The sequence below is a fragment of the Vulpes lagopus genome, chromosome 5 (assembly GCF_018345385.1).
Source record: "Vulpes lagopus strain Blue_001 chromosome 5, ASM1834538v1, whole genome shotgun sequence".
NCBI classification, from domain to species: domain Eukaryota; kingdom Metazoa; phylum Chordata; class Mammalia; order Carnivora; family Canidae; genus Vulpes; species Vulpes lagopus.
The window spans coordinates 125,399,641-125,424,387 of NC_054828.1; the positions used below are offsets into that span (position 1 = coordinate 125,399,641).

The following is a 24,747-nucleotide window of genomic DNA, read 5'->3' on the forward strand; positions in this document are numbered from 1 at the left end:
CAAATGGTGGCCGAGGTGGGAACAGAACCCAGGCCCCCTTTCTTGGCTTAGGACCCCCACAGCATTTCAGCCTGATGACCAACAGTAAGGTCCCAGCAGGGCCTGTTGCCCCTGCAGGGGAAGGAACCACCCTGAGGATGCACATGACCCAAGTGACAGGTGGCAGGTGCTGCGGGGAACCAGCAGCCTCATGCTCGCCTCACCCTCACTCTATTTCCCCAGGAGCCAGAAAGCCCCAGCGCTCTCTGCTTCTGAGGCACATGGAAACTTCCAGCACAACCCAGCCTCGTGCAGCTGACAAGAAGCAGAGCATCATGAGCGTCCCCGATACCATTTGGGGTGGGGTTTCCCACACTATCCTCACTGCAGCCAAATACCCACCCTCGGCCCCCTGCCCCGGCCTCTGGGAGAAACAGCGAGTCAGGAATTCTAACCGAAGCCACAGCCCCAGTGCCCGCTTCTGCTTGGGGGTTACCTGAGCGCCCTCTACTCCTGCTTTGGGGCTTCAGCTGAAGGGAACTACTTTTGAACCGAAGCCCTGGCATCTCGGGGGAGCTCGGAAAGGGCAGGACGGTCCCACCCCTGGCTTTGGAGCCCACGAGGCCCACAGCACGCACATCACACCCTCTGGGACACTGTGGTTAAATGACGGCGCTGGGCAGGTCCCTTCAACGCTGGGGCCTGTCCTCCTCCCCCGCACACAGCAGGGTAGAGAACACGCGTTCCCAGCCCTCTGGCTGGTGAGCAGGATGCCCTCAAGACACCCTGCGTCCCTGTCCCGAGGATGGAAGCAATCACTGTTCATTTTCCATCCAAGGCACAGAAAAAAAGCTTTTAAATTCTTGAGTCAGTTCTAAAACCTCCTCAATAAACGCAGTCTCCACGTCACCGGAGCCCCTGGGGAGCAGCGGGTCCCACCTCTTGGAGAAATGTGAATGTCCCAATCCCAAGTGAGCGCCTCTGGGCACCACGTCCCCGGGCGCGGCCCAAGCAGGGCTCCCAGCGGGGGGCGCAGCGCGCAGATGGCCAAGCCCGGGGCCCTTACCCACGACCAAGGCGAATCCGGGCGGCTCTTGCCCTGCGGGGCCTCCCAGGTGGACCCCCCACGGTCCTGCTCCTCCATGGCCCGGCCCGCGGGATGCCGGCTGTGTCCTCTCGCCCAGCTCGGGAGAGCAGTGTCCCAACGCGGCTGATTTCTGTCCGGAGCTGGGAGGCTGGGGATGGGAGGGGGGCAGGGGACAGAGCCCAGCGCAAGCAGCTTCCCTTTACAGCCAGGAGCCCGGCCAAGTCACAAGGCTCAGGAAAAGAGCAGAGTGTTGAATTGCAAATCCTTTCCCACCTGGGGACTGGCTAGCAAACAACCGGAGACACCCCTCCTTTCCTGAAGGCTGCAGGGATTCCAGCACCGGTGGAAGAGGGGTGGGAGCCATGACCCCTGCTGGCGGCCACCTGCACCCTCTTCTCCCTGCCCCCCCAACCCCGTCCGGTACACTAACTTCCCCAGGGTGCACAGCTCTAAAGGGCAGAGGTGGGGGGCTGACGGGAGCAGGTATTGGAAGAGACCACCCCTGTGCTGCCTGTGGGACCCTGGGACCTGCCAGGTCCAGCACGGGACCAGCACCCGTGCTGGGGTGCAGGAGGGGCCTCTTCACATTCCCCTCCACCACCGGTGCCCAACCCCCCCCCAGGGGATCCTCTCTGTTCCTCCAGCCCTGTCCCTCTGAGTTGCGTGGGGAGTCAAGAAGGCTGGGTTCCCCGAACCTCCCCCTCGAGGCCACCGTGGTCCCGTCTATCCCACGCAGCAGCAGCAGGTACCGCGACAGCTCGCCCATTTCAAATCCTGCCCTCCCCCCCCCGGCCCCCCACGAAGCTAAGTACACCAACCGCATCCTGGTATAACTTGTACGCAGCCACCCTACAGGGTTTCAGACACAGAATAGGATGAAGGATGCCCTTGGGTCACAAAGCAGGAAGTGGCCGAGCAGGGCCAGGCTGACTTCACATACGGTGCTGGACACAATGTACTTTTAATCCTACAGGAGCCCCGGATTTGTGGTGATGGGCTGGGCTGGCGTGAGCCCCGGGTTTCAGGGATTTCGAGGGACCTGCAGCAGGGTGGGAGGTGGGAGGGCAGGCACACAACGGAGGCAGTTCCTGGGCAAGCCTGGGGGCGGAGGGCACTCTGCGGGAGCAGGTGCGGGGGCTTCCACCCGCTTTGACAAGGACTTCAAGATCCCACCCAGAGGGGGCAGGTGGCCCCCTGAGAGCACAGCAGGGCAAAGGGGGGGCTTTAGAATAGTGACGAGTCAGGCTCCCTGAGTCAACTCTTACCCCAGAGGACTCCCCACTCGGGGCTCAGCTCCTTCTTGTGTCCCTGCAACGGGTGACGGTGACGGCTGACCCTGACGCTAAGGCCACCCATCTCCTGACGCGTTTCAGCTCCACTTCTGCAGTTCCTCCCTGGCCAAGCCTTCTCTGGTTTCACTCCTCGAGGCTCTTTCCCCTTCCCTCCAGAGAGGACCCGGACCCAGAGCCCGAGCTCCCCTGCGCTAGTAGGGACACTGAAGCGAGAACATAGGAAGACTGCGTCCCATCTAGTGCAAGGGGTGAAAGTGCCCCTCCCTTACAGGTCTGGGGGCAGTGGCTTCCCCAGGTGCTACATCTGGGGAGGAGCGGGGGGGGGGGGGGGGACTCAATCCCAGGTCCCCTGCAACCAGGTCACCATGGTCCTGGCCACACCGGTGCCCCTGGCTCTGCTCGCCTGGAGATGCACCCAGCCTCAGAGCTGGGTGCCCCCACCACCACCTCCCAGAGTCCGAACACCCCTAAAATCGTGAACTATAAGAGAGAAAATGACACTTGAAAACACTTCTACTGAGCTGGGTCACCACCACTCTTACTATTTTTAATTCATCCTGTCAAGATATTTTAAGAACCTCATGACCGACGAGCGATAAAATTGTAATTATACCTGGTGGTGTTTAGGGTGCAGCCCGAAACCCGATAGAGGTACAGCACTGCATAGACAGAAGTCACTCTGAACACCGCAGACCGGTGTCACTGCACCGACTGGGAGGACGCAGCCCCGTGGCCACTCGGGGAGGCACGAGCCAGGGCGGGATCCTCGGAGCTCCACGCCCAGGCCGTCTCACGTCCCAGCTGTTGGCAGCGCGTGTTGGCCGCCGCGGATCCAGCGACGCGTGTCTTGCTCGACGTCAGGCTGCCGAGAGCCAGCGCCGGTTTGGCTGGTACGCCCAGGAGCGGGGACGTGAGCGCTGACAGGGCTCCCAGAAGCCGTGTGTGACGCATAGACCTCCCGATCTGAGTCACACAGACCTGGGCTCTGGCTCTGACCCTGCCCTTAGGGAGGTGGAAGCAGTTCTGACTCAGGACAATTCCCTCGGCCTCTAAGAGCCTTTGTTTCCTTATCTGGGAAACACAGGGGTAAAAATAGAGTCTCTCCTTCATTGGGTTGTTGTGGGGACACTTGAGGCCATGTGCGGAGAGCCCTGGACACGATGCCTACCTAGCGTGGGTCAGACTCTCAACGAGAAGTAGCAACTATTAATTCTCACAATAACTTGGAAGTCGGCATTAATAGGTCCATCTTACAGATGAAGAGAATGAGCCGGTGTTTACTGGGGTTTCAGGCAGCTGCTGACTCTCCGTCGTTTCCTGCACTACAGCTCCTGAGACCCCATCAGTGCCCCCAAGGGCCGTGGCCAGACTGAATTTCCCCTGAGCTACCTCCCTGGCTGTGTGTCCCCCCAACCCCCAACACCAACGCTGCTGGGCCAGGGTCTGCGAGCCACCTGTTAACCCCCTGAAGGACACTGTGGATTTTCCCATTCCCATTCTCCCTTAGCTCAAGCTCTGACCTCTTCCTGGAGTGCCCCTCCCCTCCTCTCTTCCTTTTCAAATTTGTCCGCCTTCTAGGCCCATGTCAGACCTCCTTCCTCCATGGAGCCTGCCCGGATCTGTCCACCGCATAATGAGTCTCCCATCCTTTAACGTGTGAGGAAAAGGATGGGAGTGAAACGGACATTTCTGAACCCCTTCCACGAGCTTGGTGTTTTCTTAGACATGCCATCTCTAATGATCAAGGTTTGCTTTTTCCCAAAAGAGGAAACAGGCTCAGGGAGACTCACCTGGCCAGGAAGAAATGGAGAGAGTCCTCCTCATCCAACATGTAGAGTGGGCCAGGGGAGGTGACCTACCTGGGAGTCCAGGTCGCATCATCCCAATTACTGTGGGGACCCCTCTGGACAGGCCTTACTCCTCTTTGGCTCCAATAGTCCTTCACACAGGAGCAAGGACACAGCATGGGGGAAAAAACACATCAGGTGGGTTTTTTTTTCAATAATAATAATAATAATAAACTTAATTTTCAATATTTTCAATAATAATTTTCAATAATAATAATAATAAACTTAATTTTTCTAGAGTAGTTTAGGTTGATCTACAAAGCGGATCTGAAAGTACAGGGAGTTCTCATATACTCTGTTCCCACATATGCACACCTTCCCCACGATCATCATCCTCGCACCAGATTAGCACATTTGTTACACCCGATGAGCTTTCATGCCTTTTCCTGGCCTGATAGTTCATTTTTTTTAGTGATGACCGCTATTCCACTGTCTGGATGGACCACAGCTGGTTCATCCATTCACCTACAGAAGAATATCTGAGTTGCTTCCAAGGTTTGGCAATTATGAATACAGCTGCTATAAGCCCCTGTCCGCACATAGGGTTTGTGCATGGCATCAGCTTCCAACTCTTTCAGATAAAGACCAAGGAGCACAATTTCTGGATTGTATGAGAAGAGTATGTTTAGTTTTGTAAGAAATCGCCAAACTCCAGAGTGGTTGCACCGTTCTGCATTCCCGCCAGCGGTGAGTGAGCGGTCCTGCTGCTCCCCGTCCCCGCCAGCACGTCCACATCTTCACCATCCTAATAGCTACACCGTGGTACCTCATGGCTGTTTTCATTTCTATGATGCCTTATGATGTGGAGTATCTTTTCATGTTTATTGGCCACCTGTGTGTCTTCTTTGCTGAGGTGCACGCAAAGATCTTTGGCCCATTTTTTAATCGAGTTGTCGGTTTTCTTACAGTTGAGCATGAAGAGTTCTGTGGGTATTTTGGATAAGAGTACATGTCATGTACATACACTAGATCTGTCAAGGTCCCGGTAGAAAACAGACAGGACACTCCAGATGAGTCCTTAAGGAAGCCTATTAAAGAGACTGTTGACAGGATATGGGCAGAGTTGAGGAAGACCGTCAGGGAGCAGTGACAAGACCAGCACCAGTCAGAGGAGGGGCCAAGGTCAGCCTGGCCTGGGGGAAAGAACAGTGGGCAGCGGCCTGAGCCCAGGTGTCAGACGCAGGGCATCAGCCTCCAAAGGTGTCTACATCCTAATCTCCAGAACCTGTGTCTATGTCACATCCTGGAGGTCCCGTTACACAGCAAAGGGAAATTAAAGCAGCAGTGGAATTAGGGTTGCTGGTTGGCTGGGCTTAAAATGGGGAGACCGCTCTGGATTATCTCCAAAAAGTAACCTGAATAATCACCCCAGACCCTCCTCTGCTTTGCCCCTGTAGAGCTTGGAGCACACCTGTCATCAATGCCTGTCACCGCAGTCTCTGTCCTTGCTGTGTGCAACAGGTGGGCCTGATATAATCACGGGATCTTTAAAAGAAGAGTGGGGAGGCAGGAGAGAAGCAGAAATGGCAGCATGGGAGCAATTTGGCACCACACTGCTGACTTTGAGAAGGAGGAGACTGCAAGTCAATGATGCTGGCAGCCTGCAGAAACCAGAAGGCAAGGACATAGGTTCTCCACTAGGGCTTCCAGAAGGAACACACCCTGCCAACACCTTGATGTCAGCCCCACCAGACCTGTACTTCTGTTCTACTGAACTGTAAGGTAATTAATTTGCATCATCTGAAGCCACTCAGTCTGCTGCCACGTATTACAGCAGACATCAAAGAGTGGTAAATGAAGTAGCCAGAGGAGACCCCCCTCCCCACTGCAGGACCTCTGGTTGAGGGTGCCAAGGGTGTGGGCCAGTCCATGGTAATCCAGTGGGGAGGAAGCGAAAAGAACAATACCTTGAACCCTCTCCTCCCACTTTCTCATTGTCCACCATGGGCTGAACCCATGCAGAAGCCAGAGAACTCAGGGCAGAGTGGGGAAGGATGAAGATGAGATATGGAAAGGCATAATAAAGGGAAGATGTGTGTGTGTGTGTGTGCATGTGTGTGTGTGTGTGTGTGTGCATGCACATGCCTCTCTCTCTCTCTCTCTCTCTCTCTCTCTCTCTCTCTCTCTCTCACACACACACACACACACACACACACACTCATTGCCGTGAAGGTAAACTCTGTTTCTCTAAGTCAGAAAATCCTACCATGACTCAATCCTGGAGTGAGGGAAACAGGAATTAACTCTTTTTCTTAGGGTTCAAGTAGCAAATAATCTCTCCAGGTCATCGGTTGGCATCAGGATCAAGAGCTGCATAGGGATTGGAAGCTGTATTAGTGCAACAAAGTACCACAAACTGGGAGCCTCAAACCAAAGAGATTTGGTTTCTCATAGTTCTGGAGGCTGGAAGTCCAAGATTAAGGTGTCAGCTGGTCTGGCTCCTGCTGAGAACTCTCTTCCTGGCTGGCAGACAGTTTCCTCCCCACCGTGTCCTCAGATGGGAGAGAGAGAGCGGGCTCTCTGGACCTCCGACAGTAAGGACACTAATCCTGTGGGATCAGGGCCCCACCCTTCTGACCTCTCTCATTTAACCCTAATTACTTCCTTATTCTGAATACAGTCACACTAGGGCATAGGCTTCAGCATATGAACTGAGGGAAGGGGGACACAGAGCAGTCCGCAGCTGAAGCCCTTTGGACTGTATCTTGCATGTAAACAGCAAGAAGGTCCGATGCCCAGGCACACAAAGCAAGCAAAGGGTCTTGGCCTCAGAGACCCCCTGGCCTGGCCAGGAAGCCTCCTTACTACCTTACATGATTGACCACACAGCCCCAAACAGCATCTCTCCATCTCTGTGCTGGACTCAGAACCACTGCCTGTCTACAGATGCTCACGCCTGGTGGATCCCCTTAGCACTGCGTGTCCCTGAATTATATGCTGCATAATTAGAGGTGGAATAATTTAGCCTGGTCTGTGGTTAAACAGGAGAGCCAAGATTTTGATTCCAATGTACACAGTGGAGGACTTCAGGGATCAGAGTTTTCCAATACAGACTGAAATTAGTCTTAACACAAGTGATGTTTCGTTTTTATTCAAAGTCAGGGTTCACATGGGTATGGAGGAAGCAAGCTCTAGGCCCAGAGCATCCACACATGGATACACTCTCTGAGAAGAGTTTCAGGTTAGGAGGACCACCAATGAGAGCTTCAAACAGAGGGCACATCGGCCACTCTGCTGTGGTCCCCTGAGTGAAGATAGGAATTGTGAGCCCTCTGACACGGCCACAGGGGGAACCCACGGGGTGGGTCAACGGTGCTGATTCTCCCTCTACTTCCACAGTAACTGCACTTTGCAGTCTGCCTCTGACCTGGCTGGAGAGGCTCATCCACAGAAGACACAGAGGAAGTTCTCTTTCTGTGTGACAGAGGATGCTAAACCTAGAGCTGTCCTAAAAAGGCAACAATACCTCCACATCTTTGACACTCCTTCCTGGGAAAGACACTCCCACCAGAGCCACAAGTGAAAAACTGGGAACTCTTCCCTTTGTCTTTAAGCTTCCCTACCCTGTAGGAGTTAAAAGATTAACTCTTGTAGTGACAGCAGGGCAGGGGGCAGGGAGCCTCCAGTCCTGATGACTCCTACCTGCTCAGCGCCCTAACACAAAGGAGTAAGAGACTGATCGCTCGCCTGAGATACACAGCCAGTGACTAGCAGAGCTGAGATGCATTATCCACCTCTCCTGATCCCAAGCCCTGTGTCCTCTCCACCGTTCCAGCCTAGACCTTGGGAGACTGAGTACTTCCAAAGGCAAGCAGGAACTTGCCTTTTTCTGGATCCTACAGGACTTATTGAGCTACAAGAAACCCAGTGAAGAGTTAAAAATCTATTAATACAGGTTTTCTGGCTTCAAAGAAAACTGGTCTACCATTCATACGTATGGAATCTTTGTTGTGGACTGTATTATGTCCCCCCAAAATCCATCTGTTGAAATCTTAGCCCACAATGTGACTGTATGATTGCATATCTGGACGGAAGATCACACTATCACTGGAGCACAGCAACTTTGCCAAAGACAAAAAAAAAAAAAAAAAAAAATCAGAGGAAACCTCGGTTTGGCTCCAGTTAAGTATCAGGGGTTCTAAGTGTGAGATACTTTTTATCTCTAAAGTTCTGGCATTGACAAAGGCTAAAGAAAGGGACTAATGAAAGGTTTTAAAACATATTAACACACTTTTTTTCCCCCTTGCTCACCCTGCTCCATGGGAATGACATCCTAAAAGCCTGGGAAAGCCCGATGCCCTGAGGACACATCTATCAGTGACAAAAGAATCCCTGGAGGATGTCAGTGTGGTGCTCAAACAGCCATTTAGCAAGAAGAGTAACAGCTGCAAAGTGCCAAAGTTTTGGCAAGTCCTTGACCAGCTGTCTCTGGAATGACCCGCACAGCCGCACAGCCCAGGCAGGCCCGGCGCTCGGTGCCCGCAGGATGCCTACTTACACTTCAGGTCTGGCGCTTTCTCACAGTTTGGCTCATTCAATCTTCACGGACATTCTGTAAGGTAGATAATATATATATATATTTTTTTTTAATGCAGAAAGGGGTAGAGAGGTCAAAACACTTGCGCCGGCTCACACGGCTGGTAAGGGAGGCCCAGCCCTTGGGGATCCCCTTGCACCCAGCACCCGCTTCCCTGGGTTGAACCCAACGGAGAAATGCGAAGGCAGCGAGCGAGCGGACAGGCCTCGGTCCCCGGTCCCGGCTCGCCAGGCCAGGCGCGGCTGCTCAGGGGCCCCCTTCGGGGGAGGGCGGGTCCTCCTCCCATCCCGAGCTTCGCGGAGAGGAGGAGGCGCTCGCCCTCCTCCCCTCCTCCCCGGGCAGCCCGCCCAGTCTGGCGGCGCAGCGAGAGAGGGAGGGAGCGCCGGGCGGGCGCGGGCGCGGGCGCGGGATGGAGAGCAGCAGCCCGCGGCCCCCGGGGCCCAGCGCCGGCCCCGGCCCCGCGCTCAGCCTGGACGCGCGGCTGCGCGGGGACCCGCGCCCCTGGGCCAAGGTGCTGTTCACGGCGCTGTACGCGCTCATCCTGGCGCTGGGCTCCGCGGGCAATGCGCTGTCCGTGCGCGTGGTGCTGAAAGGGCGCGCCGGGCCCCCGGGCCGCCTGCGCTACCACGTGCTCAGCCTGGCGCTCTCCGCGCTGCTGCTGCTGCTGGTCTGCGTGCCCGTGGAGCTCTACGACTTCGTGTGGTGCCGCCACCCCTGGGTGTTCGGAGACCTGGGCTGCCGCGCCTACCACTTCGTGCGCGAGCTGTGCGCCTACACCACGGTGCTCAGCGTGGCCAGCCTGAGCGCAGAGCGCTGCCTGGCCGTGTGCCAGCCGCTGCGCGCCCGCCGCCTGCTGTCGCCGCGCCGCACCCGCCGCCTGCTGTCGCTCGTCTGGGCCGCCTCGCTCGGCCTCGCCCTGCCCATGGCAATCATCATGGGGCAGAAGCACGAGCTGGAGACGGCTGGCGGGGAGCCGGAGCCCGCCTCGCGCGTGTGCACCGTGCTGGTGAGCCGCGCCACGCTCCAGGTCTTCATTCAGGTAAGGGCAGGGAGGGAGAGGAGGGGGGGAGGCTAAGGGGCCTGCGTTTTCACTTCTGATGCCGCTCCCCCCACACACACCCTCCCCACGCCCCATGCCGACAAGCGGGTCTCCCCTGCCTCCATTGTACAGAGGACTTGGGGAGAGAGAGGCCTGGCAAAGAGGAGGCGTTAAGAGAAACCCAGATTTGAATTCAAAGCTAATTGTGGGGACACCTGGGTGGCTCAGTGGTTGAGCATCTGCCTTTGGCTCAGGTCGTGATCCCGGAGTCCTGGGATGGAGTCCCACCCACTTCGGGGTCCCTGCAGGGAGCCTGCTTCTCCCTCTGCCCATCTCTGTGTCTCTCATGAATAAACAAATAAAACCTTTTTAAAAAAAACAAAACAAGAAACAAAAAAAAAACTAATTGTGAAAGTCCGCTTTCTCACCAGTGGTTGCAAGAGCGGTGACTGCATATTACTGGGTGTAAGAATTACAGGGGTGGGGCTGTAAAAATATAGATTTCATAGCCCACTCCAGCCTTCTACTTTTATCATCAAGACAGCCTCACAAAACAGCAGACTATCCAGTTGAATGGGATTTTGTGGAGCTATAAAAGAGAGGCCTGGATATTCAATATTAAGGGATCTCAGAAGAAATACACACATGAATTGTAGCCTTAAGAATTTGGGAAAGTAGAAAGTTATTAAGCCTGGCTGGAAAACGTTCCACGCAGCTTCAGAAGTTGCTTGCTCTGGTCACTATAGAGAATTACTCAGAAGCAACAAGGTAGGCTCCCTAATTTATAAAAATCCACCTCCTGTATCAGGCACGTTTGCAGGTTGTCAAATTCCTTAGCCAAATCTGGACCCAGTGATATCGAAGACAAAAACAAAAGCAGAAACACACCAGCAGGGAGAATAGTAATGATACTAAAGAAGCTGGGCATGCAGGGGATCCAAACAGCAGTCAGAAGGAGGGGCCCCGCTGACAACAGTGGGAGCTGCTTCTCCTGCCACATCAGGTGGACCAGTCATGACCTGACACCTCAGCCGTCCAGTCCACACATTGCCCTCCCATGCCGGCCCAAGCACATCACGGCCACGGAGCAGTGTATCTAGAGCACCCATCTACCTCCCAGCAGCCCCCACCTAGCTTCTGAGTTGCAGCGGAATAGTCAGAGCCTTAGGCCTGACTGTGTAGCTCCCTGCTGCACCCTGGTGTGGCCGTGGCAATGAACCAGCAACCATATGCTCTGAAGGCCTGGTAGCCAAGTTCCACCAGTTTTCACAGACGAGGGTGATAGCTTCCAGGCTGCACCTATTTTGGAGTTGGGCTAAGGGGTGGGAGAGTGCCAAGCAGGGTCGGTGCTGCGAATATGCTGCTTGCATAGTTTATTTTGTGTGGTACAGACTGAGCGACGCAATAGAAACTGCGAAATGTGCCAGGGGCAAGCTTTTGACATGATGCATAGTGAATTCCTTCGGCATAACAGCATTATTCGACAAGTAGCATATTAAAAACTTTAACTTGAGACATACAGTCTACGTTAACACAGCAAAATAACCAAACTCAAATTAGGATTATTTTGGTCCACCTTCCTTTTTAGTGTCTTGTCACTCAGGGTCCATCTTAATCGGTAATTTTTGGCCACAAAAGAATTGCTCATAGCTTTTCAAAGTACAAAAAACTGTGTAATTTTTCCAGAAAATTTTCAAAGTTCCCAAAGATTAATTAATTACTAATTTATAGATATATTTTTACCTTCGGTTTCTGTCTTGACTGGTATTAAAGTTATAATTTGATAATAAGTATGTTGTTGCTGATCAAGCCCTGCCTAGTTCTGCAACAAACCAAAATGACTGTCACTTAGTTTTTTTTTTTTTTTTTCTCTTGGTGCTGCTGATTTGTGAGCATGGATTAAGAACAAAGCATGAGTGTTAACTCCTTAAAAACATACAGCACCCAACCCAGATATTTGGTACTGATTTTAAAGTGCTATTAAAATGTGCAGTTCAGGGGTGCCCGGATGGCTCACTTGATTAAGCATCAGACTCTTGATTTTGGCTCAGGTCATGATCCTGGGGTCTTGGGATCGAGCCCTGGGTCAGGCTCTACACTCAGCATAGAGTCTGCTTGAGGATTCTCTATCTCTCCTTCTGCCTCTTCCCCTGCTCCCTCTCTTGCTCTCAAGTAAATAATTTTTTTAAAAAATAAAAACTTAAAATGTCGTTTTAAAAAAAATGCTCACACAAAACCAATGAGGAAAAACCCTGTAACACATGCACTTTGAAATTTATCTGTTTTTTAAGATTTTATTTATTTGAGAGAGGGAGAGAGAGCATGAGCAGGGGGAGGAACAAAAGGGGAAGAATCTCAAGCGGACTCCACACTTAGTGCGAGCTCGACACAGGGCTCGATTCCACGACCCCAAGATCATGACCTGAGCTGAAACCAAAAGTCAGATGCTCAACTGACTGAGCCGCCCAGGCACCCCAAATAGGTTGGATTTTAAAAATTAAACACTTAAAACACAAGGTGTTATGTAATAAACTTGTTTTTCATAAGTTAAAAAATATCAATAATTATGTTACAAGGCTTGTAACGTAAGACAGCTGTCCCCTTGCCACCCCTTCACACTCTGATTTATATTCTCTCGTTGAGGGGCAGCTACTGTCTGCCCACCCTTGCCACTTGCTGCTCTTTGCCTACATATTTCTAAAGAACATGCCTGCTTGATTTCGCAGTTTTTACGTGTTATGCAGTGTCTTCTAACTGGAGAGGAGCATTCTGGTCTCTTACTTTCTCATCCCTACCCTCCTCGGCCCGCATCCACGCACACTCCTCACCACTCCTCCAGTGTAATTCCGTCAGGGAATAATAAGGTTAGTCCTGGACTCAGTACTTACACACTGTGACTATGTTAAACGTTCTTCACAGATGAACCACGTCATATATTTTTATTATATTTCCTTTCCAATATCACCTTTGCTTCCTTGCCATTAACAAAGGTCTTTTTTTTTTCCAATTTGCTTAGTTTCCTGTGATCTATTTCTCATGCCTGTTTTACTCCTCTACTACAAGTATAAATACTATTTCAGCATATCCAGACCCATCCGGTCAACTGCCAATCGAATCCTCCAGGCTCCCCCTGGAGCCCCCTCTTCTGCTCCAATCTAACTGATGCACTTCGGCCACATACCCTATTTTTTGGACCTCAGGTCTACCTCTTTATTGGTATACAACCTTATTTTGATGGAACACATGCTCTCGTAACCTCCTATGACCTGAGAAAAGGTCCACAGAAGGTTAAACAAAAAGAGTAAGAATTTGCATGTCTGAAAATGTTCCAGATTATCCTCACATTCGCTGTAAGAGGGCTGAACACAGAATTCTAAGACGGAAACCACTTTTCCTCACAAGTTGTAAAGCATCGCTCCATTATTTCCCAGCTTCCACCATTGCCTTAAAGAAGTCTAATGCCATTCTGGTTCCCATCCTTCGTATGTACCCTCTCTTATCCCCCGGAAGCTTTCAGGGTTGTCTTTATCCACAGTGTGCTAAAAGTCCTAAGAACGTGCCTTGATGTGGGCTTATTTTCATCCATGGTTCTAGGCCCCCAGGCAGTCTTTCACTCTGGAAGCTTATATCCTTCACTCTTGGAAAAACCTTCTTCAATGTGGCTTATTTTAAGAAACTGATTTCCTGCCCTCTGTTTTATCTATTTGCTTTCTAGAACCCACTATTACCTAGGCCATGAATGTCTTCAACTAATAGCAAATATCCTTGCGTCTCTCCTGTCTTTATTGCTCCTTCCCATCTTTCTGAGAAGCTTCTCAGCCTTATCTGGTAACCCTGCTGTTGCCCGTCTCCTGCTGCTGCTGCAGATTCCTGGGCCCTGGGCCCAGCCTGATGCCCAGCATCACAGAGCCTTGGTGCCACCACCATAAGCCATGGAATTACCTTTACAGGTGAATGTGCTGGTGTCCTTCGTGCTCCCCTTGGCATTAACTGCCTTCCTGAACGGGGTCACTGTGAGCCACCTGGTGGCCCTCTGCTCCCAGGTGCCGTCCACTTCTGCCCCGGGAAGCCCCGCCCCCAGCCACATGGAACTAATGAGTGAGGAGAGGAGGACGCTCCCCCTGGGGGGCCCGGCCAGCCTGGTGAGACACAAGGACTCCAGCCGGCTTCGCCGCCTCCAGCACAGCATCCAGGTTCTCAGTTAAGTACTCAGTAACACTGTCCTGAGCACACGAGTTGGGGCTCCAGGGCCGCCACCCCTAACCCCTGGCCAAGTGACCTTGAGCAAGTTCCTATCTCTCTCCAGGCATACCTCTCTATGCCCCATGGGAATTGTATGATCACCAATAGGCTTCCATACGGTTCGGTGGTATGATTACAGGACAGAATGGGAATTCTGTACACGAAAGCCCCATCTGCTCCAGGGAGTAATATAGAAATGAGATAAGTGGATACCCAGTTACTTTGCAGAGTCTGGCCTATGGATGGATACAAGAAGCAGCTGTAGTTGGGGACCTGCGGCCTGGGAATGATGGACTCAGACCAGCTGAGTCCCCAGCCCAGTTCCCCACCTACTTCCCACTTTCCCTGATAAAACATTGCTTGTTGGTTGGTTTTTCTAAGTATCTGGGTCAACTTGTAGGGGAAGCATTAGGAAGCACAGGGAAACAGGTGTCTCCAAACACCTGCAGTAATGCAGGCGCTCGCTAAGGTCTGGGAAGATTAAATAAGAGATCAGGGTCTGCTCTCATCAACGCCCCGGTGTTGTACATAGGACAGCAACGCAAGAGCTACATGTCATGTGATGTGACAAGAACAGAGGCAGCCCATGATGGTGCCTGGACTTCTTTCCATAGACAACAGCACTGAGAGTCAATGCCCAAGAATGCAGGGAGATTTGCTTTGGAGATAGGTTTTTTTTTTCAACAGTCTTTGGGTGTGGGCTGTGCTTCTCAAGCTTCTGTGTACGTGAGAAAAGTGTGGAGAGGCTGCTGGGCCCCAACCCTGAGATTCTGATTCAGTTGCTCTGGGTGGGCCCAAGACTCTGCATTTCCACCAAGCTCCCAGTTGACATCAATGCCCTGATCCAGAGGCACATGGGACTACAGATGGATTTGACAGTCAGGGCAGGCATAGAGGAAGGGAGGGAGGGGGAGAAGGTTAGGGACAAAGGGGCCTGTTGGAAGACTGCTGTCACAGTCCAGTGGAGGGGGGATATGAGTCCCTAAGGTGGAAGGAATCAAGAGATGCCAAAGAAGAGCTTTTTAACAGATTGGATCTGGGGGATAATGGAAAAATCAACAGACTATCTGGCTTATGACTTAAGTGCTAGATGGATGGTGGGCCATCAATCAATCAATCAATCAATCAGAAGAAGGAACAGAAGAGGCTTTATGAGGCAGAAGCACATGTAAGTTCAGTTGTCTCTGCAGTTAGACAATCAGGTGGGAATATCTCGCCCTGAGTTGAGAGTATATTCTGGTGGTCAGGAGGAGACTGTAGAAGTTTCTAGAAGCATGTCAGTGTATGGGTGGTGGTTAAAGTGGATATTCACCCAGACATCAGGGTCACATCAGGTTTGTCGGCAAATCCAGATAGGAATGTGTCAGATAGCCTCAAAGTCCCCTTCCTACCCCTGGACTCTGGGAACAAGTTCCAGGGAAATGCTTTTGTCCACTTGGCATCTTCATCTCTGGAGGTGGCATAACTGAGAATGTTCGCTGTTGCTCTGTCCCTCCCTACCTGTTCTGCAGGAGCCATTGTGGCTGTGTATGTCATCTGCTGGATGCCGTACCACGTCCGCAGGCTCATGTACTGCTACATTTCCGATGACGGGTGGACCGGGTAGGTGCAGCAGAGGGACCCCAAGTGCATAGGGAAAGGCCACTGGGCTGGGCCTGGGACTTTCCATGCTCTCCACAGGGATTCCCAGTTGCTGGGTCTTTTGGAACTCTGGCCTCCATTCTAGCTGGTCCTGCCCAGTCTGTGCCCTCAAACTCTCTGAGCTGGGGGTGGGGAATGGGGCATTTTCTAGCAAGTTCACTGAACTGATAAGGCCAAGTGAGTGAGAGGTCTCAGTGGTGATCAGGGATATGGGCAACCTGACCGCAGGACAGAGCAGTCCACAGGTGGGGTGCAGGGGGAGGGCCTTGCTATTGCAAGGAGAGGGGAGGAAGCCTCAGAGCCGTGAGTCCATGAGCTACCAAGGGCTCCCTTGACTGAGACCAGACCATGTTTGCCTTTTGGGACATAACTGGAAAAAAGGAGAGAATCTACTGTCTTCCTTTGGGCAATCGCTATGCCTCTGATCATAAGTGGAAGGCAAACATCCAAGAGAAGAGATCCATGGAAATGGCTCTAAGGAAATGGCTGTGCCAACAGATGCCTCATCCTTGAGAGCTGCAAACACCCCTTACCTACAAATGCATATGCAAAGCCCTTCCCACTGCAGAGAACCCGTGTGGCGAGGAGCATGGCTTCCCAGAAGGACTTTCACTTCTTAGTGACGCCACATATCTGGACCACACCCAGCAGCACGAGGTTCCCAGGTCCCAGTGGCTAGGCAATGGCGCCTGTCAATCAGCAGGTGCACCTTGCACCATGCGGGGGACTGGGAACAGGGACTCAGAGGCTGGGTGGAGTCCACTCCCCCAAAAGGGCAGCTGGTGTTGAGGAGCCATTTGTCGAATTGACACCATGCTTCCCAGGAGCAGAGAACAGGCCTTCCTCACCTGGCCCTTTGGAGGAGAGACGCATTCTCCAGGAGGGGTGGATGCTGTGAGGAGGTACAGGTCCTCTTACATGCCTCCTGGGTTTCTCTTCCAGAACACTCTACAATTTCTATCACTACTTCTACCTGGTGACAAACACGCTTTTCTACGTCAGTTCGGCAGTGACCCCCATCCTGTACAACGTCGTGTCCTCCTCCTTCAGAAAACTCTTCCTGAAAGCCCTCGGCTCCCTGTGTCGACAGCACCACCGCATGGCGCCTTGACCCCTGGAAGCCCTGGAGCCTCACCCGAATGGACCCCAGCTGCGGGCTCTGGGGCCCCATCCCCTAGATACGCCGACCTGGACGGAGCAGAAGAATGAACGAAAGCAAACAGCAACTGGCCGCTCAGTCACTAGCATTCAGACAAGCTATTTTATCACAAGTAACTCAAGCTCTGCAGTCAGATGCACTCATCCGGACCCCCGGCCCCGCCACTTACCAGCTGTGCATCTGCAGGCGAGTCGCTTACACGCTGAGCCTCAGTCTTCCCATCTGTGTGATGGAGATGAACAGCTCTTAGAGTTGTTCGAAGATTAAAGTGCTTAGCACAGTGCCTAATGCATAATAAATAATAAATGTTGGCTGGCATTTTTTTTGTTATTGTTGTTACTATTCTCATTATTGCTGTTTTCCCCTCTCCTGGAAGTCCACTACATTCTCCTGTAGTTTTATGCTCATCAGTGTGGGCTCAGATGTCCTAAGAATTTCCACAAATAAGAAAAGACAGTGCTCCAGAAGCGTACTGCACTGTCACATCCCATGGGCAGTAGTAACATTCTCCAGTCTCGCCCAGTAGGGAGGTGGCAGCCAGTAGAAGGGCCCCATGAGCTGTGGGAGGCCCAGGGGCACCCGCTCCCCTCTCCTGGCCTCTGGCCAGTGTGACTGACTGACGCCAGGCATCTGGGGCTCCCTGCGGGAGGACAGATGTGCGGCCGACCTGGATGCAGCAGGGTGCCAAAGACTTTATTTCTGGGATCCTAGGAATACTCTCATTACCACTGCCATCTTCTACGTGGGAAAACAAAAGCAAAGAGAAGTTAAGGAAAGTTCTTCTCCCACTATTCAGTAATGCAGGGATCAAAACCCAGGCTTGGGACCGAGCAGCCCAGGCTCACCAAGTGCCTCGAGCTGCTTCCCAAGGGTCTGATGGCCAAAGAGGAACAGAAAGTACAGGCTCATTATTAACGAACTGGATGAGTCATGATACTCCACTCGGTCCACCCAAATCCTATTTGTTAGGCCACCATTAAATAATGAGTATAAATCTCATTTAGCAGCATAAACACATGTGGTTGTGCTATCAAAAGAGAACACAATATAAAATTACATTATAATATATGTAGAAATCATTCAGACACAGAGAAAAGGTGTAGAATGGAGCCCTTAGTGAAAGTGGTGGGTTTGCTGAGGAGGCACGAGTGACCCGAGGACTGGGGTGCTTTCTATTAACTTCATGCCAGGATCTGAGCCTAATGACGCCTGGCACCCAGCAGACACTCAGATGTCTGGCAAAGGACAGAGAAACCTGGCTTGTTTTCCTCCAATTTGCTAGTATAATATTGTCTGTATGACATCAAAATAACACATTTCAAACAGAAATTAAGTTCCCCCTACTGTTGTTCCATGGGCAGCACCAGCACTGCTCCAGCAGAGCCTGGAGCGTGGGGTGGATCCTCACGTGGGGGTGTCACTTATTAGCTGTGTGACTTAAAGCAAATTCCTTCACCTGCTTGGGCCTCATGTCACATCTGTGAAATAGACATCGTAACAATTATCCCCTAGATTTTAAGAATTAAATGGTATCATAAATACGAGAAAAAAATGCTTGAAAAGCGTAGTATCTAGCACCTGAAAGTGCTCAGTTGGTAGTAGCTGTTGTGAATATAATAAAGGAAACTCCTGGCTTCCAAATGCAAAGTATCATTCTAATCCCATCTTTAAACAACGTCTACTCTATTTTGTGTGGTTGGCTGGACCGTTGGCTTGCTTGGCTAAGATCAGGAGCCCCCAAAAGGGTTCTTTTCATCAGCCTAGTCTTACAGCCATGACTTCATCAGTGCCAAATGTTAGGAAGCTTCCACTAAACTCTGAAAGGCAAAGTATGCATTGCCCACCTGTAGGAGTTTCCTAGGGCTGCCGTAACAAAGCCCCACAAAGTATGTGGCATCAGACAGCAGAAATCTATTCTCTCACAGTACTTGAAGCTACAAGTTTCAAATCAAGGTGTCAGCAGGGCCCCAAAAGACTTGGGGGAAAGACTCCCTCCTTGCCCCTTCCAGCTTCTGGTGGTTCCCAGCAATCCTTGGCTTGTAGGTTCATCATTCCCATCTCTGTCTTAATGGTCACATGTCCGCCTTCCTTTGTTACTCACTCTCTTAAGACCTCAGCCATACTGGATTAGGAGCCCATTTCATTCCAGTATGACTGGAATATTCCCATAATCCAGTATGACTTCATCTCAACTAATTACATGAGCAACAACCCTATTTCCAAATAAGATCACATTCTTAAGTATCGGGGGTTAGGACCTGGATGTATTTTCGGGGATGTGATTCAACCCAAAACAGCAACCAAACCCACCCTTCTTGGTAGGGTGGACTGCCACCCTTGGGAAAGATCCTTTTATAGAGCAAGAACCAGAGTTGGAGTGGCCAGAGATCCCAAGAGGGAAAAACTAGTGCTCGTCAGAGTTAAAGAAAGAAAGGGAAACTGGGACAGGATATTCAGTGAATGACAAATGTACTCATGGATTCTTGTTTCTCCTCTGGACATGGAGGGCTTTAAAATGCTGCACTGGCTTTCCAACTGTTTTGTTAATTAAAATGCTAATTCCTTCTGCTCTGGGAAGTCTGCCTAAGCAAGTAGACTAAAAAAAAAAAAGAAATGAAAGCCGTCAATACTAGATGTGCCCTTGGTTCATAGTCTTCCCTTAAAGAGCTGTCTGTAGACTCTGAAGCCACATCTGGAAAGTTAAATGCAAATTTTGTTATTAAAGGAGTATCTAAACATTAATGTCGGAAAAAAAAAAAAAATAAAAAAAAATAAACATTAATGTCGGGATCGCCCAGACTCGGGATGATACATAATGCAATATATTTGGTATATGCTGGGATCCACCACTACCTCCCACAGGTGACCCAACACCTCTTCCAATGAAAGAATTTTGAATCCGTACTTTTATCGTACAGAGGGCCTTCTGAGCCAACAGCGCCTCCTGATGAGTGACATTTGGTGGGAGTACATTACTCAAGATGGGAAGTAACCGTGATGTTATTGGAACTATGCTTACACCCGCCAGCATGAATCTAGGTTTGTTCTGTCCCTTGACAGCTGTGTGATCGTAGACAAGTCATCCAACCTCTCTGAGCCACAGCTTTTTCATCTCTAAGATGGTCCCAATGGTATCTACTTCAGAGTGCTATTGAGTTGGCTAAATAGTAAACAGTCACCTAGTTAAATGCCTGGCACATACTAGGTGCTCAAAAAATGTTTGCTGCTACTGTTGCTCATGTCATAGTTGACGCATTCTCCGGGGGGGGGGGGGGGGGGGGAAGGGAGGTGCGGTGGGGAGGGCAGGTGACCTGGCAAAGGAATCGAGGAGTGAAACCAAGTCTCTTGGTTTCAAATCCCATGCCCTCCCTGCCACCACCTCTGCCAGGAGAACTCTGACATCCAAGTGAATGTTGCAATACAGCCTGACTCCTCTTCCTTTACTGCAAGAGTTCTCAAATTGCTCTAAGTCTTCAGGGCAAAAGAGCCACAGCCTGTATGTTCATTATTCTTATCTGGTTTGAGGAGGACTGCCATGTCTGGCCTTGCAAAAGTACAGCTTTCTGTATCTTCCAATGCTCTGGAAGAGTTTTAATTTTAAAGTGGCAAAACACACGTAAAATTTACCATTAGTGTGATTTAGCGCAATCACAAGGTAACGCAACCACCACCTCTGTCTAGTTCCAGCATGTTTCCTGGGATTTCTATTCCATAAGAATTCTCGACTTGATCAAACATCCTACCGTGTCAGTCGACTCTCACTTCTATTGCTCTTCTGTCTCTCTTTTCTGGAGAGATGTACCAGTCTCAACCATAATTATGGTTATGCAATTATCCCATTATTGCCCTATTCTTTTCCTAACTGTTCTTGCTTTCTAGATTTCATAGCAGTGCTGGCCTATCTACAAAGTTTTGCGACCTTTATGATCCCTTTGGATTTAACTTTGAACTTTAAAGAATCTCTTCACACACTTCATTTCTTAAAATTTTGAAGCCCATTCTGATTAGCTTTCTTAACCCAGTCCAAGAGCCTTGTCAATATGCTATTAGGTGAATTTAATCCATTTATATTTATTTTGATGAAGGGTATGTTTGGATGTGTTTCTGCCATCTACTTTATTTTTTTTTTAAGATTTTATTTATTTATTCATGAGAGTCACAGAGAGAGAGAGAGAGAGGCAGAAACAGAAGCAGAGGGAGAAGCAGGCTCCATGCAGGGAGACTGACGTGGGACTCGATCCCGGGTCTCCAGGATCATGCCCCGGGCTGAAGGTGGCGCTAAACCGCTGAGCCACCCGGGCTGCCCTGTCATCTACTTTATTTACCACGCTTCTCTCTCCCCTCCCCAGCCCGTTCTTCCCTTATACACTGGGGGTTTTTTGGTGCTGCTTTCCATTTATTGTTTAGACACTGGACACCCTGTTGCATTTCTTCCAGCAATCACTATTTTTTAAACATATATTTAAATATTCCTTTTCTAACATGTTACTCACCCCCACCCCATTAAATCAAGAATTTTAGTACAATTTCACTCCTTATTCTCTCAGTTCCTCCGTCACCAGCCACTCCCACCCCCAGCTCCCATGTCAGAAGCACCTAAGACAGAACAGTCCATCAGTGCGCATGAGCACTACCATTTGCTGAGCATATTCAAGTCTCCAAACACACAGCAGTGAATGTATCTTACAAAGTTCCTACTTTCAGAGGAAAAGACAAAGAAAACACTAAACAAAATATATTCTATTGGGGATGACCTCATTGAGGAGGTGACCTCAGAGGGATACAAGCGATGTGAAGGGGAGAAGTGTCCTGGGCAGAAGAAGCAACAGGCCTGAGTTGGGTACTTGCCTGACAGTGGCCAAGGTGGGCCAGGAGGGCCAGGTGGCTGACATGCAGTGAGCAAGGGGAATAGTCAAGGGTAAGCACAGACCACCAACATTCCTGTTTCCTGGCTTCTCAGGGATGCCCCCCCGCCCCCCAGCTACACCTTCTAGCTGCTTCACTCTTGAGCTTGTCTGCCTACTTCATCCGCCTACTGAGGTTTCAGTTTTGATTTCCAAGATCCGTAATCCATCCTTTTTGTTCTGGATACCATATAATCTATTTTCTGATTTTAATCACACTTGTTTTATAGGATAGGATTCCGTTTGCTTTACTCTTTATTGACGTTATCATCCTTCACTATATAATGTTTGCTTTTTTTATAAGTCTGAGTTGTTTATTCATTTCCATACCGGGGGTTCCTATTTGCTTATTTTGTTTACTTCCCCACATGATTATGGGGGACAGGACAAGACCATGGAGAGGAGTGGGCCAATAGCTTGTCTTCACAGAAGTCTGGACCCCCTATGCCCTCCTCCTTGAGGCTCCACACTCTCCTGTAGCCTTAGCAATGGCCACCTGCTTAGCCTGGGGTGGTGGCATCTGTAAGCGTTGCAGAAGACCTAGAGGAAGTCGAATAGCCCAGCTGCCCCAAATTATAATCACCCTGACAAATGCCCCAGGCCACCTTCCAGCTTGCTTAGCTACTCCAAATCACACAGCACCCCTGACTGCATCTTCCCGTGCACGTTTCTCTGCATGTCTGAGCTGTGCTTTCCTTCATTTCTGTTCTTTTGTACCCCCAACTGTGTCTGCTTTTCTCTTTCAGGGATTCTTCCATGTGTTAACAGGCGCTTATTTTTTTGGATTTATTATTTCCTTTCCAAAACTGTCTTTTCCCTTATGAGATTTTAAGCAGGGAGTCCCTGGAGATCACTGACCACACTACTTCTTCTCAAAATAATGCAACTAATGCTCACCAAAGAAATCATAAGTGCACTATATATTTTATTCATAAGGCTGGAACAAACAAGAATAGTAGTTTGAGTTGTTTTTCAAGTTTAAATTAACTAATAAAATGGGAAGACTAGCATGGAAACTATTTACAAAAGACAAACATAACTAAAGAAGGTAAGTTTTTATTCCAAGATAGGAATAATGGCATATACAAAGTGATCGTTTTATAAACACTGAACTAATCTTTTATATTCATGGGCTTTTTTTTTTTTCTTAGGGAAAAAAGAAAGATTAACTCTTTGGCATCATCTTTTAAAATAATTTCTTCTTGGGCTGCTATCCGTTAGAGTGCTTATAAATGTCTAAGAGGAATGTGTAGGAATGCATTCTGATGGTTCATTTCTGAAGATCTTTATTCAGTTAGAGACACTCCAGAGGCATGGTAGTGCAGGGCAAGACAGACTCTGGTCCAGAATCCAGGAGTCTACTTGTCCATCCTTCTGCTTCCCTCCTGCATTGTGATCTTGGAGAGGTATACTCTCTGCATCTGAACCTTCTCGTCTTCCAAGTGGAGAATAATCATACCCACATGGGCTGCTGGAAGGAATAGGCAGGATCATAAGTGTGGAAGTACCTGGTCCAATGCCTGGCCTGTGGGTGGCACTCTAGGGTGCTGGCTCGATACACATTCCAGGCAGACAAATGCTGCGACGAGCATCATGGAACATTCCTGCTGTCTTCTCTGCTCTGTCCCCTTCCACTCTGATCAGGGCCAAGCACTCATGAGAGAAAACAAGCTATTTTAGGAACTAAAAACTGAGCTTCAATAAATTATAATCAAATGTTTAGTTCTTACCAACTATTTTATATGTCACTTTGGTTGTTTTTGTTGTTTCAAAGCAAGCAATTTGGTCCTCTTTCCTTTGTAAGGCAAAGTCTGTCTCTTCACATTAACCTCTGCAACCTTAATCTCCTTCCTGAAACCCTTTTTGTTTTAAAGAAAGTTTCTTTTCACTTTTGCCCTTTCTAAGAGGTAGGGTATTGACCCTATAGGATTTTATTTTAATAGAACCATATTTGCTCTGAAGTAAAACCATTTGCTTTACTTTCTTAGAGTTGATGCCTTTGGGCTAGCTTCCAGAAGAGCAAACTTGTAGGCAATTACATAATTCTTAGGAGACGACCTTCCTTTCTTCTTGTCTCCACCCTTTGGTATTTAAAACGTTCTTCTGGAATATTGCTTTGTAGGAGGTAATAAGGAAACCCACATAGCCAAAATCCTATCCATTGCCCAACATACTGGAACCTCTACGAGAAAAATCCAAGAGTGATCCTTTAGCACTACGAGAGAAGTCAAGTTTGTCCATGGAAGCACATGGATGACAGGATAGCAGGCAAAAGTTTTTTTCTTCATAAAACAGGCTTCAGCAGAGCCCAGGGCCATGTGGTCTGGCCCAGAAGGCAGGAGGCATGGGTTTGCCTCCTTCTTGCTGCCGACTCCTCCTCGTTGCTCGAAGACTCCGTGCATGTCCGGGCCTGGGTTCCTGACATGTAGGCTGCCCAAGAGTCCCAGGGCCATCCCAGTTCAAGCACCCATGGATCTCAGAATTCCTTTAGCCTCAAGCGTGAGGTCCTGAAGGCTCCATTCTTGCAGAAAACCTGCTGCCATGTCCCTCAGATGTGTCGTCCAGTCAGAAAGAAGAGCGGCCGGTCTTCCTTCGCGTTGGCGGTCTGGAATTCGTCCCGCAGCCGGAACTGCCACTCATCCTCCAGTTCGAGGCGGACCACTGTCTGTCGCAGGGAGTTCCGGTCCTGGCAGATGACACACAGGGTGGCACCTGCATGCAAGGGCAGGGCAGAGGCAGGGAAGAACGTCAATGAAAGCTACTGCCTGGGTTCTACTTGCACTCTGCTTTACTTGTCCTTTTGGTCCATCTACCTCCTACCTACATGTCCTATCCTATTACACCAAATGCTTCCCGAGGCAAAGACTATGTTAAAAACCTCTGATTACTACTTCCCAGGCCTCACAAAGCATTGGTGCTCAGGAAACACACACACCCCCTCCCGCCCTCGAGAAGGTCAAAGCAAAGACGTCCAAGGATAAATGAAGATGGGTTAGGGATCCCAGCTGGCTGGCTGGAAA

General features: G+C 50.1%; 3 protein-coding genes across 9 annotated transcripts in view; 1 reads left to right on the plus strand and 2 right to left on the minus strand.

The window, feature by feature from the left end:
* Window positions 1-1,191, minus strand: part of LPIN1 (lipin 1) — a 132,764-nt gene extending 131,573 nt beyond the window's left edge. Inside the window, exon 1 of the mRNA XM_041756413.1 lies at window positions 1,046-1,191. Within this exon, the coding sequence (XP_041612347.1) occupies window positions 1,046-1,123 (78 nt within the window). The 5' untranslated portion in view covers window positions 1,124-1,191. The remainder of the gene's footprint in view (window positions 1-1,045) is intronic.
* A 7,960-nt stretch (window positions 1,192-9,151) lies between these two features.
* Window positions 9,152-17,141, plus strand: NTSR2 (neurotensin receptor 2). Its single transcript, XM_041756585.1, has 4 exons — window positions 9,152-9,781; window positions 13,732-13,981; window positions 15,535-15,625; window positions 16,607-17,141. The coding sequence occupies exons 1-4, from the start codon at window positions 9,152-9,154 to the stop codon at window positions 16,773-16,775; spliced, it is 1,140 nt and encodes a 379-aa protein (XP_041612519.1). The 3' UTR covers window positions 16,776-17,141.
* Window positions 17,142-22,641: 5,500 nt separating this feature from the next.
* Window positions 22,642-24,747, minus strand: part of GREB1 (growth regulating estrogen receptor binding 1) — an 89,916-nt gene continuing 87,810 nt past the window's right edge. For all 7 annotated transcript variants that reach the window (XM_041757385.1, XM_041757383.1, XM_041757381.1 and 4 more), the window contains one exon: window positions 22,642-24,439. In XM_041757385.1, the coding sequence (XP_041613319.1) occupies window positions 24,276-24,439 (164 nt within the window). In that variant the 3' untranslated portion in view covers window positions 22,642-24,275. The remainder of the gene's footprint in view (window positions 24,440-24,747) is intronic.